General features: G+C 36.3%; 2 protein-coding genes, 1 long non-coding RNA gene and 1 pseudogene across 3 annotated transcripts; 3 read left to right on the forward strand and 1 right to left on the reverse strand.

The window, feature by feature from the left end:
* The first annotated feature begins 390 nt into the window (after positions 1–390).
* On the forward strand, positions 391–1,257 carry LOC143552336 (uncharacterized). Its single transcript, XR_013138636.1, has 3 exons — positions 391–438; positions 632–787; positions 1,223–1,257. It is a non-coding gene; the product is annotated as an uncharacterized LOC143552336 (long non-coding RNA).
* Positions 1,258–1,266: 9 nt separating this feature from the next.
* On the forward strand, positions 1,267–2,203 carry LOC143552347 (TATA-binding protein-associated factor BTAF1-like). Its single transcript, XM_077042598.1, has 5 exons — positions 1,267–1,317; positions 1,425–1,642; positions 1,717–1,771; positions 1,850–1,931; positions 2,025–2,203. The coding sequence occupies exons 2-5, from the start codon at positions 1,518–1,520 to the stop codon at positions 2,201–2,203; spliced, it is 441 nt and encodes a 146-aa protein (XP_076898713.1). The 5' UTR covers positions 1,267–1,317; positions 1,425–1,517.
* Positions 2,204–5,601: 3,398 nt separating this feature from the next.
* LOC143552338 (cationic amino acid transporter 6, chloroplastic-like) lies at positions 5,602–8,781 on the reverse strand. Its single transcript, XM_077042591.1, has 5 exons — positions 8,202–8,781; positions 7,794–8,016; positions 6,859–7,189; positions 6,485–6,713; positions 5,602–6,185 (listed from the first exon to the last, which is right to left on the reverse strand). Exons 1-5 carry the CDS (start codon positions 8,605–8,607, stop codon positions 5,608–5,610), a joined length of 1,767 nt encoding a protein of 588 aa, XP_076898706.1. The 5' UTR covers positions 8,608–8,781; the 3' UTR covers positions 5,602–5,607.
* A 4,309-nt stretch (positions 8,782–13,090) lies between these two features.
* LOC143552348 (secreted RxLR effector protein 161 pseudogene) lies at positions 13,091–13,861 on the forward strand (annotated as a pseudogene).
* Positions 13,862–14,300: the final 439 nt, after the last annotated feature.

Here is a 14,300-nt window from a genome sequence, read left to right on the forward strand (position 1 = left end):
AAATGGAATTGGAAAGAATTCTCTTGTTTGTTTATGAAAGAAAGAGGTGAGAAATGGAAATAAACCATTTCCATTTCTCTGAATTTGTTTCTCTACAAAAAGCGGAGAATTGGATTTCCAGGTTTCATTTCTCAGCCTTACTCTCTCACGCCTCTCCCTGCCCGATCGACTTGCAGCCTGTAATCACCCACAAATCATCTCCAATCCAAGAACCGATCTCAGTTATCATCATAATAATAATAATAACCCGAAACCCTCATTCGTTCTTCATCTTCACCGTACAACACACACACACACACACACACCATCACCGTAACACACATCCGCCACGTCACCACACCGATAACCGTCAATTGAATCGAATGCTTCACACTTAATATTATTATTATTATTAATTATTATTAGGTTTCTCAATTCCATTCACGAAAAAACCCTAAGGTACGTTCAATTTCTCTTATTTCTGTATATTACCATCACTTCTAACGATTCAATCGTTATAATAACGAAATTGTTAATAGTTATTGGATAATGCTGTGTATTGCTAGTGTAATTCGATTGGAATGTATTTATTATTATTATTTATGTTTGGATGTTGATTTGTATATTTTTTTATAATTTTTGGTTGGTGTAGGATTGTGTGTTGGTGAGAGGAATGAAATCATTTGACAGGATTGTGAAAGATTATTGTTTTTGGTAGAATGAGAAATGTTGTGAGTGGTATAATTATTAAGAGATATGGCACAGCAACAATCTTCTCGCCTCCAACGGTTGCTGACTTTACTCGAGAGTATCTTTTTATTGCAATCTTTCTTTTCTAGGCTTATTGTTGTTATTATCATTATTATATTGTAAATGCATATTTTGTGGGAAAACGGATGAGTTTTTAGCAATAAGTTTATAGTTTGGTTTCATAACCGACTTGCCTTTGAATTGTTTAAAAAGTGATTAGGTGCCATGCATGTATGCCTAATCATGCAATATGGGAGTTTAGTTGAAAAATCATTAATATATATAGTTTAGATGGATTTAGAGTGATGATACTATCTGATGCAGCAGATTGACATAATTAACGGTTGGAACTTGAATGTCACAATTTGGATTTGGTATGAGAGAAGCAGCTTAATCTAGAGTTAGGTTAATATTAGCTTGAAATAAGGTAGAGTGAAAATGTGTACTTTTTCATGTTCATGCTGGCTGCTTGTATTTCTTGACCGTTGTTAAGCTGGCTCGACACAAGCCACACGATTCACTGCAGCTTGCCAGATAGGGGAGATTGCAAAATTACATCCTCAAGATTTAAGCTCTTTGCTACGTAAGGTATGTATTACTGCATTGATTTATTTTAGTATTGTTTTTTAGTTTGGGACATATTATGGCGGTTGTGCATTCAAATTGGTTTGATTATTGCTTAATGCATTTTTCAGGTATCACAATATCTTCATAGCAAAAACTGGGATACCAGAGTTGCGGCGGCTCATGCCATTGGAGCAATTGCTGGATGTTTCAAGCATTTATCTATGACTGATCTCTTTAATCTTGTTGAGACAAAGATGAAGGAGGCTTGCATAAACTGTTCTGTTGAAGAGGTTGTTTTTTGGCCAACATCTCTCCCCAAAATAAGTGCTAGCACTTCATTCCAGAGGTTTTTCTTGGTCCCTTACGTACGCCCATTTTTTGCTCTGTTTCAGCTATTGATCTGACATTTTTTATTGACAGCTTTGAACTCTCTAAAGTGTTGGGACATGGGGCTCTTTTGGCTTCCAGAGGACAGGTACTGTATTTTTTTGAACTTTTAGCTTAGAGTCTTGTGGATATAGTTAATCTTGATATATTGATTATTCTGTTTTAGGAGTATGACCTTGCAAGTGATTCTGGCAGCAACTCGAAAGAAAGACTAGCCAAACAAAGGCAAAACCTAAAGCGGCGGATGGGTGAGTTGTGAATGTGCTATTACCCTTGGCTATATTTGCATCGTGAAATAATTTCTTTATTGAATTGCTTTAAACTTGTATGTCTGATAGCAGGTTTGGATGTGTGTGAGCTGTTTACGGATGTACAAGGTTTGATTGGAGACGAAGATCTTGTGATGCATAAGCCTAATCCCGCTGGAAGCAGTGTACCATCTGATTTTTACCTACAAAGACCGGGGCGTAATGTCCAGCAGTTTGTTGTAGATGTGGTTCCTGGTTACAGATCAGAGTAGGAAAGTGCTCGTTAAAGAAACTCCTCAAAACGTAAGTGTTTGGAGTGAATACGTGAAGGTATATTCTAAAAAATATATTTTTTAGATTTTAAAATTTTAGTCTAATTTATTTGTAATTGTCTTGTATTCTCACAAAGGTGCTGTGAATTTTCGTGACAAGTCATTTCCTTTCTATGACAAATTGTGTACCATATTCGGTAAGGAGGTAGAAGCACGGATGCAGATGAGATATATCGAGAGTCTTGCAAAGATATCAAGGAAGTTTTGCTTCGATTTGGGGAGATGGTGGGTGAACAACTTAGCAAAGAAGGTATGGAGGCTCGTGAAATCTATGAAAAGGTTAGTGATGAGTTGAAAGCTTTACCAGGTATCGCTACGAAAAAACGGTTCAAAGCAGCTCATTTGATTGGTAAAGATGTGGATCTAGGACGTTTTTTTCTTGCGTTGACAATAGAAGAGAAAATTGAGATGGTCGAGTTGTATACCGATGGTTCAATGGGATAGTTGTGTATGGTTGAAGTATATTTTGTATGTGAATTGGTTTTAACTATGGTTGATGTTTTTTGCTTAAAAACTATGTTTTGTATGTAAATTGGTTTGTTCAATGCATATTTTGGTTGGAATTTATGCATCTTTTTATATGTTTTTTATTTTTTAATAAATATTTGTTATGAAAAAAATACTTGTGCTAATGATAAAGTTGATATAAATTCTCTGTTTATTTTCTATGTACCAAACAAGAGAAATGATTCTCAGCTATATTTCTCTACTGAAATCTCTGTACTACCAAACAGAACAGTCAATTCTCATTCTCCAGACCAATTCCTTTTATCTGCAATTCCATTTCTCTACAATTCCATTCTCTGTACCAAACACCCCCTTAGTGTATTTCTATTGTACTTTTATCACCTTGGGTTACATACGATCGTATAACTCCTATACGATCGTATTTAGGGTGTGTGAGTCTTTAGAGATTGTGTACAAATATCATGACCTTTAATAGATCATGTTGTAGTTGTCTTGTAATGTATATAAACGTTGTGGTACGTCATACACACCAATTGCCAATATTGTTTTAAAGGTTTTTTAGTGTTGTACAAAATGGTTTTCAAAGTTCTCAATTTTTAATATTTCTCTTAGGATCCTTACCCTACGAATTTTTGAAGATCTAATTTAAAGATAATGCAAAAGCAAAACCAGTTTACAAAAATCGTAGTTGCAAAGGTATTGTAACTTTGCTATGAATTATTAAAATCTAGTTTTAAATTTCTAATTTTTTTTCACTACACATTTTGCAATGTAATTTATGTACATTATTTTATTCTTTTATTTCTGAAATTTGCTACTAACTCTGCTACGTAATTTACTAAACTTTATTTTATATGGTTTTTAATATTTCTTTTATTAAATTCGCTACGGATTTTGCTACCAATTTCTTGAAATTATTTTTTTATTCATATTTTTTCAAATTTGCTATGAATTTTGCTACCGATTATATGAAATCATTTTTATAATGCTTATTTTCTCAAGTTTGCTACATATTTTGCTACCATTTTTATGAGGTCATTTTTTTAATATACATTTTCTCAAGTTCGCTACGGATTTTGCTATGGATTTTTTTTTGCTATGTAATATTCATAGCAAAATCGTAGCAAAACATGTCCCTAGCTAATCCATAGCAAATTCGTAGCAAAAATTGCCACCAATTTTTTCTATAGCAAAAATCTGTGGCAAATACCTATTTGCGTAGTAGTGGTAAGTGAGTTTTAAGATTAATGTAAGTTGGTTTTGAGATTAAAAGAACTGAGTTTTTAATATTAAAATAGTAGACTAAAATACTTTTCTTCCTAGCATTTCTAGGAATATTAAACTTATTTGAACCTAACCCACCATATAACTGTGAAACCTTTTCTCAAAATGTTTAACACCTTTTTTCATAATGTCTCATTTAGTGTGAACTAGTGATGGTTGATTGCTTCTAAATTCTAACAACTGTGCCTGATTGATTTTATTTTATTTATTTTTGTTTTTTTAAACATCAACTTGAATAGAAAACTTCCCCTAACCGAGACGAAAAACCTAGATTATATACTAAGTAACGGGGTTTTCGACCAGCAAAACAAGTGAGAAAACTTTATACTTTATATAATGTCAAAAACCAGTCATTAACAATTGAAATAATGAAGCAGAGCACCTGAAATCCTCTCTTCAGCCTTTGCTCGCTTGATATCCCAACCTTCTAGACGTTTTCCGGCAACCCAAGTTGACCGAAGCAACCTTAATCCACTAAATTAAAGGGGCCTGCATGTTTCTCCAAGTTCGGCGACCTCAAAACTCGAAGTTTATATCTCTAGAACCACCATAGTGTCATATTCGGTTTTATGGCAACCACCCAATGTATGTGTTTACTCGAACTAGTTTAATCATTTCACCATACTTGGGAATAAAATTGGGGTTTACACATCTAAATTTTTGGATTTCTTTTAGATGTTGAGGATTTGTTTGAATTGTTATTGAAAAAAATTAAAATAATCTTAATTAAAAAAGTTCAATTCACCAATTATAAATAACATGTTATCAGTCCACATCACCATGATAATCTACCAAGCACGCAAAAAAATTAACTTATTATTAGAATATTAAATGAAACTTGATTGGCCTAATTAAGAAAAAAAACCAGTGACTTAGTTGAGATAGTGAAAAAGCTGGTTAATGTTCTAAATAGTTTTCCCTTAGTTGAGAATATTTTGCAGCTTTGTGGTGACATGGAAAATCTTCACGGTGGGAACGCCTTTCTCCTTTAGAAATAGGTTATAAATGAAGTGAGAAATGATGTGATAATGATATGGAAGAAATAGTGTGTAGTTATATGTGGAATGTTACTGTTAGTTTTCAACCATACACATTCTCTCTTATTCTTCCCGACCTTCACTCTGTTCCCACGCTTTTTAATTGTCATGTTGAGTTTTTTTTATTGGCTTAGACCTTATTCTTTAGATAGTAAAGAAATTATATCAATCAATTAATTAAGCCCCGTATATCCCATCGCATAACACATAGTAAAGAAATTATATAGTCATTAATTAAGTAGTCCAAATTGTATAACTAATTGAAAAGCATGTTGTACAACCATTTAAAGCCCAACTCCACTTGAAACTGAAATTTTAGCATTATAAATTTCTTAAAAATTAATATTTGGAAAAATAGATGATAAGACAAACTAGTAAACTCTTCAAATTATAGTCTTTTCAGTTAAATACTTCCATCCTAAGCATGAATAGAGAAAAAATGACAGGTTGTCTTGAACCTTCTCTAATAATTCAAGAAACAAGCTATTAAAGTCCAATTTATACGAAATGTTAAACAACAAAAAAGTAACAAGTGCAAAAACCTCATTTCTTTCACTATTGCACTGGAATATCAACCTTAGGTTGTTCCCCATTAGAATTGGGACAATCTGGTCTCATATCATCAGCCTCCATATCCATTTCTTCAGCTTGATATGTTGAATGAACTCCATACAACATATAAACCAAAGTTATTAAACAAGTCCACAAACCAAACCTCTCATATGACAACTTCTTCAAAGTGGCCATTAGAAATATATTCAAAAATATGGAGAGCGCAGCCGGCCACGGCATGAATGGCACCAGCCACTCATGATCTGACCTGTCACGACTACCACTAAACGGGATCAAGTACTGGAAAAGCGCAGTTGACGCGATCACACAAGTTCCAAATAGTGGCAATCCCCATTTTTGTAGGTGGGTGAAGTTCCAAGATATGGAGAAACCAATGGAGGCACTTGAGAGGATCAAGAGGAAAACAATTGTATAAATTGGTGGGTTGTTGGTCTTGATGGCGTAGTGGTGGTAGATTAACGCATTGGCCACAAGGTAGAACACCATGAGGGTACCAATTGAGATCATCTCTAGTACAATGCTAAGTTCTGTGAATAGCGCAATGGACGCTTGACAAAAACCTGTATAATAATATTCATCAAAGAAACGCATTAAAACAATTCTCCATCAACCGTGTTTTGATGAAATAAACAACGGTGTAATCAGAACCTTTTGGCCAGGAGGTCATCAAAAGGTTCTCTTATCTACCGATTATGACTAATCAGGGGTCCAACAAATTCTTTTTAGTAAAGATATGAGATTTTATGTATAAAAATTTAATAAATTGTAGTGACGTGAGTCAGTGGGTCCTCTTGACCTCCTGGTTCCGCCTCTGAATATAATCTTAATAATAAACATAATGAAAGCAAAGGGCACTTGCCTAAAAAGATTGTTGCATTCTGAGGGGTACCCGTTTTAGGGTGCACCTTCGCAAACCAAGACGGCACTAGTTGGGCTCTACCAATGACACACAAATACCTAGCTTGGCCAAGCATTGCTACAAGAAGAGATGCTACAATTCCCAAACTAGCGCCTGCTCCAATAATGTTGCTAGCCCATTTCCATCCAATGCTTTGAAAAGCGACCGAAAATGATGCACTACTCGATATCTATGAATAACCATTTGAAGAATTCCTATTTATAAGACACAAAATCCAACTATAATAACTTAAACTAATCATTCTTTGTTGTTCTTTCAGTATTGAGTCTATTTATTATATATACTTTTTAAGAATAAAAGCATGAACTAGTTACCATGTTATAGGGAGCCATCATGCACAAAGACAAAGCCATAAGGCAATAGATAACAGAAACAATAAGAACTGAACCAACTATGCCCAGTGGAAGGCTCTTTGATGGGTTTGTGATCTCCTCAGCCATTGTGGAGACCGAATCGTAGCCTATGTAGCTAAAATAAACGATGGCCGCTCCATCTATGACCCCTTTGACACCATTAGGAGCTAACCCTTCTGGCTGGATTAAGTTTTCTGTGTTCCCATAGCATATACCAGAGACTATAACGAATCCAAAGAACACCACATGAAATATTGTCATTATAATGTTTAGCATGGAGCTCTCCTTGGTGCTGAAATTCCAAAAAAATAATCCATTTAATGAATTTGTTATATCAAAATGGAAAAAAAATATTTATATGAGTATGTTTGTGTCAGTTTCACTACCCAATAACACAAGATCCACTAGGTCTATGCCTTGAGAAATATTCATATTGTATTTGATTATACAACAACACAAATGAATTAAATATTAGCGATGAGAGCGAAATGAGATACCTTTTTCATTTTTATTGTATTTTCCTCTAATGGTTTGATCATATTATATATGTTCTTTTAAACCGTCAAAAATATTTACAAAACCCTCCAAATTCATAGTCTGCATAGTATAATATATATATAACCACTAAGTATATATAAGAACATCATAAATTTTATTCTTTCTAAACCATTTCTTAACAATCAAGGTTTATATTTCTAAATTATAAGTACCAAACTGCATAAAACCGGTTCATACACAATACGAAGTCTTATAATAGAAATTATTAAATAAATTAGGGATTCTGAAGAGTGCGAATAAATGTTATCTATATCAAGGCGCTTGTTAAGGTGTAGTCCCTCCTAAATGGCGAGGGTTCAAACCGCACAGTGAACAAAAATGGTGTAATAGAATCAAACCTCCGACATAGGCAAAGAGTGAGCAGAACAATGAGAGCAACGGCTGGGAAATCCAGCATGTTGTAACCTTTCAACAAGCCATCTACTTCCACTCGCCACGCATTTGGGTCTTCCTGCCCAAAAGCAGTACATAAATATTCTGTGAAACTTCTTGCAACCGCCGCATTCGACAACACATACTCCATTAGTATATTTGCACCAGCAAAATATCCCACAAATTCTCCTGAAACAATCGATTCTTACTAATGTAAAACGAAAGAAATATATCGTATATATGTTGGAAATGTATGTTTAGAGGTTTAGACAAATTATTTGTACACAAAGTTAATTCTTTTAAAAGGTGGAAATGTTTAATTAATCTGTTATAAATATTATTATATAGCTGCATTTGATATTCCCATTTCATACCAAAAGTGACTCTTAGATAACTAAAGGCACCACCAGCAACTGGAACTTGGATGGAGAACTCAGTATAACACAAGGAAGAGAAAAGGGCTGATATTCCAGCAATAACATATGACACAATAACCGCAGGACCGGATTTATCTTTAGCAACAGGTCCGGTTGTGACGAAAACGCCAACACCAAGCATACCACCAATACCAAGGGCAATAAGGTCATACCATGTGAGTTTTCTCTTCATGTCAGCACCAGACCTTAGCCTCATTTGGTTTAGCTCTTGGTCTGGTGTCCATGTGGCTAGAACCCTCTTCCTTAGCCTTTCCGGGGTTTTCGAAAGAGTCTGGAAGTAAGTAGAAAGAGAGCATAAATTGGGAGGATGTGTTGTTTGATTGGTATGATGTATTGCAGCCATTGTTAATTAATTAAGGGTTGGTTAGTTTGTGTGTCTTGGCTTTGGAGAAGGGTGGTCTTAAATATGCGTTGAAGAATATAATGGTTTGTTTTCTTTTTTGTATTCATGATATGCCCACTTTCATATATGATTTTCCACAAATCATTCATTTGGCTATATAGAATTGGAATGACAATGACAATGACATCATTATTAGGAGGGTAAATGTCATCACTATCACATGTTAAATAACCCTTGCATTTACCGAAAAATAGAAGAAAATAATGTAACAGATCTAGTTACGGAGAGAGGAAATACATTTAGTAAAAACTAAAAACCATAGAAGAAATATACTACTAGAAAACTGATTGGGTTGTGACGGTGAATTGCGTAGGAAATACGTCAGAAACGATTGATTCCAAAGAAACGACTGATTCCAAAGAAACGACTAGAAAAAATCCATAAAAAGCTATCATATAACTGTAACAAATATAATATACTCAACACTATTTTCTATATGTTTTTAGAAACGTGTTAAAAACTCTTTTATTTATACATACAAGAGTTTAAAATTGTGAAAATAATAAAGTTTTCATAAAGTTATACACAATTATATAAACACAAACATGTTTATCATAATAAGTTTAATGATTTTTATTCCTTTAATTTTGCATACATAAATCATCTTGTACACATTTTTAAAATTGCCAATTCATACATAATTTTGTATAATTTTATTTTTAAGAAGCAATTGTAGGGTGAGTGTCTGAGTGTTAGAATTTTATTCTTCTGAATCTAATAAAAGGACCATTTTACCCTCTATCGAATCTAGGTCTTTATGTCACAAATGGGTTTTGAGAGCCCCAAGAAAATTTGCAAAGAACCAACCATATTACTTTGAAACTAACTTTGCTGGAGGAATTGAAGTACTAAGTTTGTGAGTTGCATGGTGTGCATGTGACTGTTGGATCAGTTTGGAGTTTTGCTAATAAGGTGGAAGTGAGTTGTCACGTGGGTTGATCAAGTCACCAAGTCTACCAAGTCTTTTGCTTTTAGTTATTTTTTGTTTACGTTAGCTTTTCCTTTTTACTAGCAAGTTGGTTATTTTCCTTTGTGTATTTAAAGACTTATGCATCTTAATGAATTTTGAAGTTTTTCGTTCTCTCTGATTACCTTACAATAAGTGGTATCATAGCAAATTATCACTTCTCTATCACTTTCATTTCAATCAAGATGAGCACCGAGAAACTGAAAGTTCCCATATTCGAAGGCCATTATGAGCATTGGAGCGAAATGATGGAAAATTTGCTACGTGCAAAGCAGCTGTGGGGTCTCATTGATCTGGGAATCATTGAGCCGGCTGTTGGAATCGCTCAATCAGAGGCACAACGAAAGAGAGTAGAAGATTTGAGGGCGAAGGACCTGCAGGTGAAACATTACCTGTACCAAGCTATTGACAGGGTTACCTTTAAGCAGATCTTGGATAGATCGACCTCGAAGGCCGTGTGGGAATCGATGAAAATGAGGTTCGCTGGAAACGATCGTGTCAAGAAATCTATGCTTCAGTAGTTGAGACGTGACTTCGAGATATTGGAGATGAAAAACAGTGAAACGATACTGGAATACTTCGGTAGGGTCTTGACCGTTGCGAACCAGATGAGAAGTAATGGGGAAGTCATGCCCGATGGGAAGATTGTGGAGAAGATTCTCAGAACTCTTACTGAGAAATACGTATATGTCGTAGTTTCAATCGAAGAATCAAATGATATTGAAGCTATGATAGTTGATCAACTTCAAAGTTCTTTGGTTGTTCACAAACAGAAGTTTAAAAGAGGAGAGAAAGAAGACGAACAAGCCTTGAAAATGGAAGAAGGATTGGGTGGTCGTGGCCGTGGAAGAGGTCGCGGGAGTCCGAGAGGAAGAGGTCGTGGACGAGGTCGTTCCTCGTTTAACAAGGAGACTATCGAATGTTATAAGTGCCACCGGTTGGGTCACTTTGCTTATGAGTGTGATCAATCGAAGGAAGCAAATTTCGCCAGGTTTGATGAGAATGAAGAAGTCATGCTAATGGCTAGTGTGGAAGAGCACGTTTTTATGGCCCGAGACGGAGATGACGCCAAGAATTTCCTTTGGTTCCTTGACTCAGGGTGCTCGAACCACATGTGCGGTATTAAAGATAAGTTCGTTACCTTCGATCAGTCTTTTAACACTACTGTGAAACTGGGTAACAACACAAGAATGAATGTTAAGGGCAAAGGGAATGTGAAGCTTAGGTTGAATGGAACAAAATTTGCAGTCACAGATGTGTACTACATACCTGATTTGAAGAATTGCTTGCTGAGCATAGGACAACTTCAATTAAATGGGTTGTCTTTTATGTTCCAGTCAAACTTGTGCAAGGTCTATCACCCAGAGAGAGGTATGCTATTTCAAAGCATTATGAGTAGTAATCGGCTGTACCCTTTAAATGAAGATTCTAATGTTGTCGATACACCTCGTACGGAGGGGTGTAACTACACTAGAGACGAAAGTGAAGAAAGGTTGTGGCATGAACGGTTGGGACACATAAGCAAGACTTATTTAGAAGAAATGATGAAGAAAGACATGGTTCGTGACCTGCCAATTCTAGAAGTCAGTGAAACCGTGTGTGAACCATGTTTAATAGGAAAACAGACCCGTGAAGCTATCCCAAAGAAGGCAAAATGGCGAGCAGACGATGTTCTCCAATTAATCCACTCCGACATTTGTGGGCCGATCTCCCCCCAATCCAACACGGGTAAGCGATATTTCTTAAGTTTCATTGACGATTATAGTAGAAAGGGATGGGTTTATATCTTATCTGAAAAGTCTCAAACCCTTGAGAAATTTAAAGAGTTTAAGAACAAGGTTGAAAATGAAAGTGGGAAAATGATTAATTGTTTACTATCCGATAGGGGAGGAGAGTACTTGTCGAATGAGTTTGTTGAATTTTGTAAACAAAACGGTATTAAGAGGCAGTTAACAACCTGGTTCACACCGCAACAAAATGGTGTAGCCGAGCGCAAGAATCAAACCGTAAATGGAATGATTCTTTCTCTTCTTGCCTCAAAGAACATGCCTAAAGTGTTCTGGGCAGAGGCGGCTGTTCGGTGTTTTTATGTGTTGAATAGGATCCCGTGTAAGGCTCACTCTACAATGACACCCGAAGAAGCATGGAGTGGATCAAAACCAACAGTTGATCATTTCAGGGTTTGGGGCTCTTTATCTCATGTTCATGTTCCAAAATAGAAAAGGAAGAAGCTCGATGATCGAAGTCAAGTTTGTGTGTTGACCGGTGTAAGCGAGGAATCCAAAGCATATCGGTTGATTGATCCACAAACCATGAAGGTAATTATTAGTAGAGATGTAGTTTTTGAAGAAGACAAATCATGGGATTGGTGTTCGGTTAAAGGTAAAGAAAAGGAGGATGAACCGTTAACATGGGGAAACTATAATGAAGAGGAAGGAGATGAAACACAAATGAATGATGATGAAGGCAATGTAACAGAAGATGAAGCCGTTAGTAATGATAACCGGGTTGCTGACCCGGGCCCTAGTACTGCAAGAACTAGGGAGGGTCGTGTGAGAAAAGCTCCTACTTATTTACAAGACTATGTTACTGGAGATGACTTGCAAATCGATGCTGAAGATGAGTTAAATTCTGTTGTGCAAGATCAAGATCCGATTCGTTTTGAAGACGCGGTAAAAGATGAAAAGTGGAGGAAGGCTATGGACGTGGAAATGGAGTCCATAGAGAAAAATGGAACGCGGAGCTTGGTGGAACTGCCAACAGAAGTGAAATGTATAGGGGTAAAGTGGTTGTCCAAAACGAAATTGAATGAAAAAGGAGAGGTGGAGAAGTATAAAGCGCGGCTTGTCGCTCGAGGATACGGGCAGCAATATGGGGTTGATTATTCCGAAGTTTACGCACCGGTCGCCCGAATGGATACCATAAGGATGATGATAGCCATCGCAGCTCAACGTGGTTGGGATGTTCACCAATTGGACGTGAAATCTGCGTTTTTGCATGGTGTGTTGCAAGAGGCAGTATACGTTCAGCAGCCACAAGGATATGTGGTTAAGCATAATGAACAAAAGGTGTATAAACTCAATAAAGCCCTTTATGGGCTGAAGCAAGCTCCCCGAGCTTGGTTCAGTCGTATCGAAAGTTATTTCTTAAATGAAGGGTTCAAGAAAAGCAAGTTTGAGCACACCTTATTTACTAAAGAAGGTTAGAATGGTAAGAGGCTCCTTGTAAACATTTATGTTGACGAATTGATTTTCACGGGTAATGATGAGGGGTTGTTAAAGAAATTTAAAGAGTCTATGAAGAGTGAATTCGAGATGACGGATCTGGGAAAGATGAGATACTTTCTTGGAATTGAAGTGGTGCAAACGCGAGCTGGTATTCACTTGTCACAACGAAAGTATACCATGGAGATTTTCTCGATTTGACATGCTTGATTGTAATGCCGTGTTAAACCCAATGGTTCCAGGAAGTAAGCTAAAGAAATATGAAGGAGAGCAGGTGGAAGACACTACTTTTAAACAAATGGTGGGTTGTTTAATGTATCTCACGAACACAAGGCCCGATATTCAGTTTTTGGTTAGTCTCATAAGCTGGTTCATGTCGTGTCCCACTGCAAATCACCATGCTGCTGCAAAGAAGGTGTTACGGTATTTAAAGGGAACTTTGAATTACGGGTTGTGGTACAAAAGAGGAGGAAAAGGTGAATTGAGGGTCTATACCGACAACGACTTTGCCGGAGATTATGATGACCGGAAAAGTACTTCGGGATATGTCTTATTGTGGGATGATGCTGCTGTGAGTTGGGCCTCCAAGAAACAAAGTGTCGTGGCATTATCATCGACCGAAGCGGAATATGTTGCAGCGGCGGCGTGTGCATGTCAAGTCGTTTGGGCTCAAGGGGTATTAAAAGATCTTGGTGTTGAGATGAGTAATGCATCTATAATTAACTGTGACAATACCTCCGCGATAAAGTTATCCATGAATCTGGTGTTTCATGGTAGATGCAAGCATATTGGTGTTCGCTTTCATTTCCTTCGAGAATTGGTGAATGATGGAAGTATAGTGTTGAAGTATTGTGGAACTCGCGATCAAATTGCTGATATTCTAACTAAACCTGTTCATCGTGAGTGCTTTATCAAGTTAAGGAATCTGATGGGTGTAATTTCTTATGACATCAAACATGACATGGTTAATATGTCAAGTTTTAGGGAGGGTTTGAAGGACTAAGTTTGTGAGTTGCATGGTGTGCATGTGACGGTTGGATCAGTTTGGAGTTTTGCTAATAAGGTGGAAGTGAGTTGTCACGTGGGTTGATCAAGTCACCAAGTCTACCAAGTCTTTTGCTTTTAGTTATTTTTTGTTTACGTTAGCTTTTCCTTTTTACTAGCAAGTTGATTATTTTCCTTTGTGTATTTAAAGACTTATGCATCTTAATGAATTTTGAAGTTTTCATTCTCTCTACGTCGCAATAGGAATCACAAGAGGGTGTGAAAGGACTTTGACCTAAAGGTTTTGGAATTTCGTCAACCATTGGATTAAAGAAAAAAATATAATTATATATACATGACAAGCATCTTAGATAACTAGACTTTGTTAAAGCCAACTAGATGATTTGGTTTTAGAATAAATCCCAAGAATATTGACTTGATTCGAGGGAATATTAGTT

This window comes from Bidens hawaiensis, unplaced genomic scaffold (assembly GCF_021521415.1).
Source record: "Bidens hawaiensis isolate Kalapana, Puna unplaced genomic scaffold, B.hawaiensis_p1.1 tig00016848_1, whole genome shotgun sequence".
Taxonomy (NCBI): Eukaryota; Viridiplantae; Streptophyta; class Magnoliopsida; order Asterales; family Asteraceae; genus Bidens; species Bidens hawaiensis.

Bases quoted from the DNA above. Each gene is read 5' to 3' on its own strand.
- LOC143552338 (XM_077042591.1), bottom strand. From the start codon at position 8,607: ATGGCTGCAATACATCATACCAATCAAACAACACATCCTCCCAATTTA. The intron at 8,017-8,201 runs GTATGAAATGGG...CGATTGTTTCAG, and splicing joins TTATCTAAGAGTCACTTTTG to GAGAATTTGTGGGATATTTT. The intron at 7,190-7,793 runs GTTTGATTCTAT...TTGGAATTTCAG, and splicing joins ACTCTTTGCCTATGTCGGAG to CACCAAGGAGAGCTCCATGC.
- LOC143552347 (XM_077042598.1), top strand. From the start codon at position 1,518: ATGACTGATCTCTTTAATCTTGTTGAGACAAAGATGAAGGAGGCTTGC. The intron at 1,643-1,716 runs GTTTTTCTTGGT...TTTTATTGACAG, and splicing joins GCTAGCACTTCATTCCAGAG to CTTTGAACTCTCTAAAGTGT. The intron at 1,772-1,849 runs GTACTGTATTTT...ATTCTGTTTTAG, and splicing joins TTTTGGCTTCCAGAGGACAG to GAGTATGACCTTGCAAGTGA.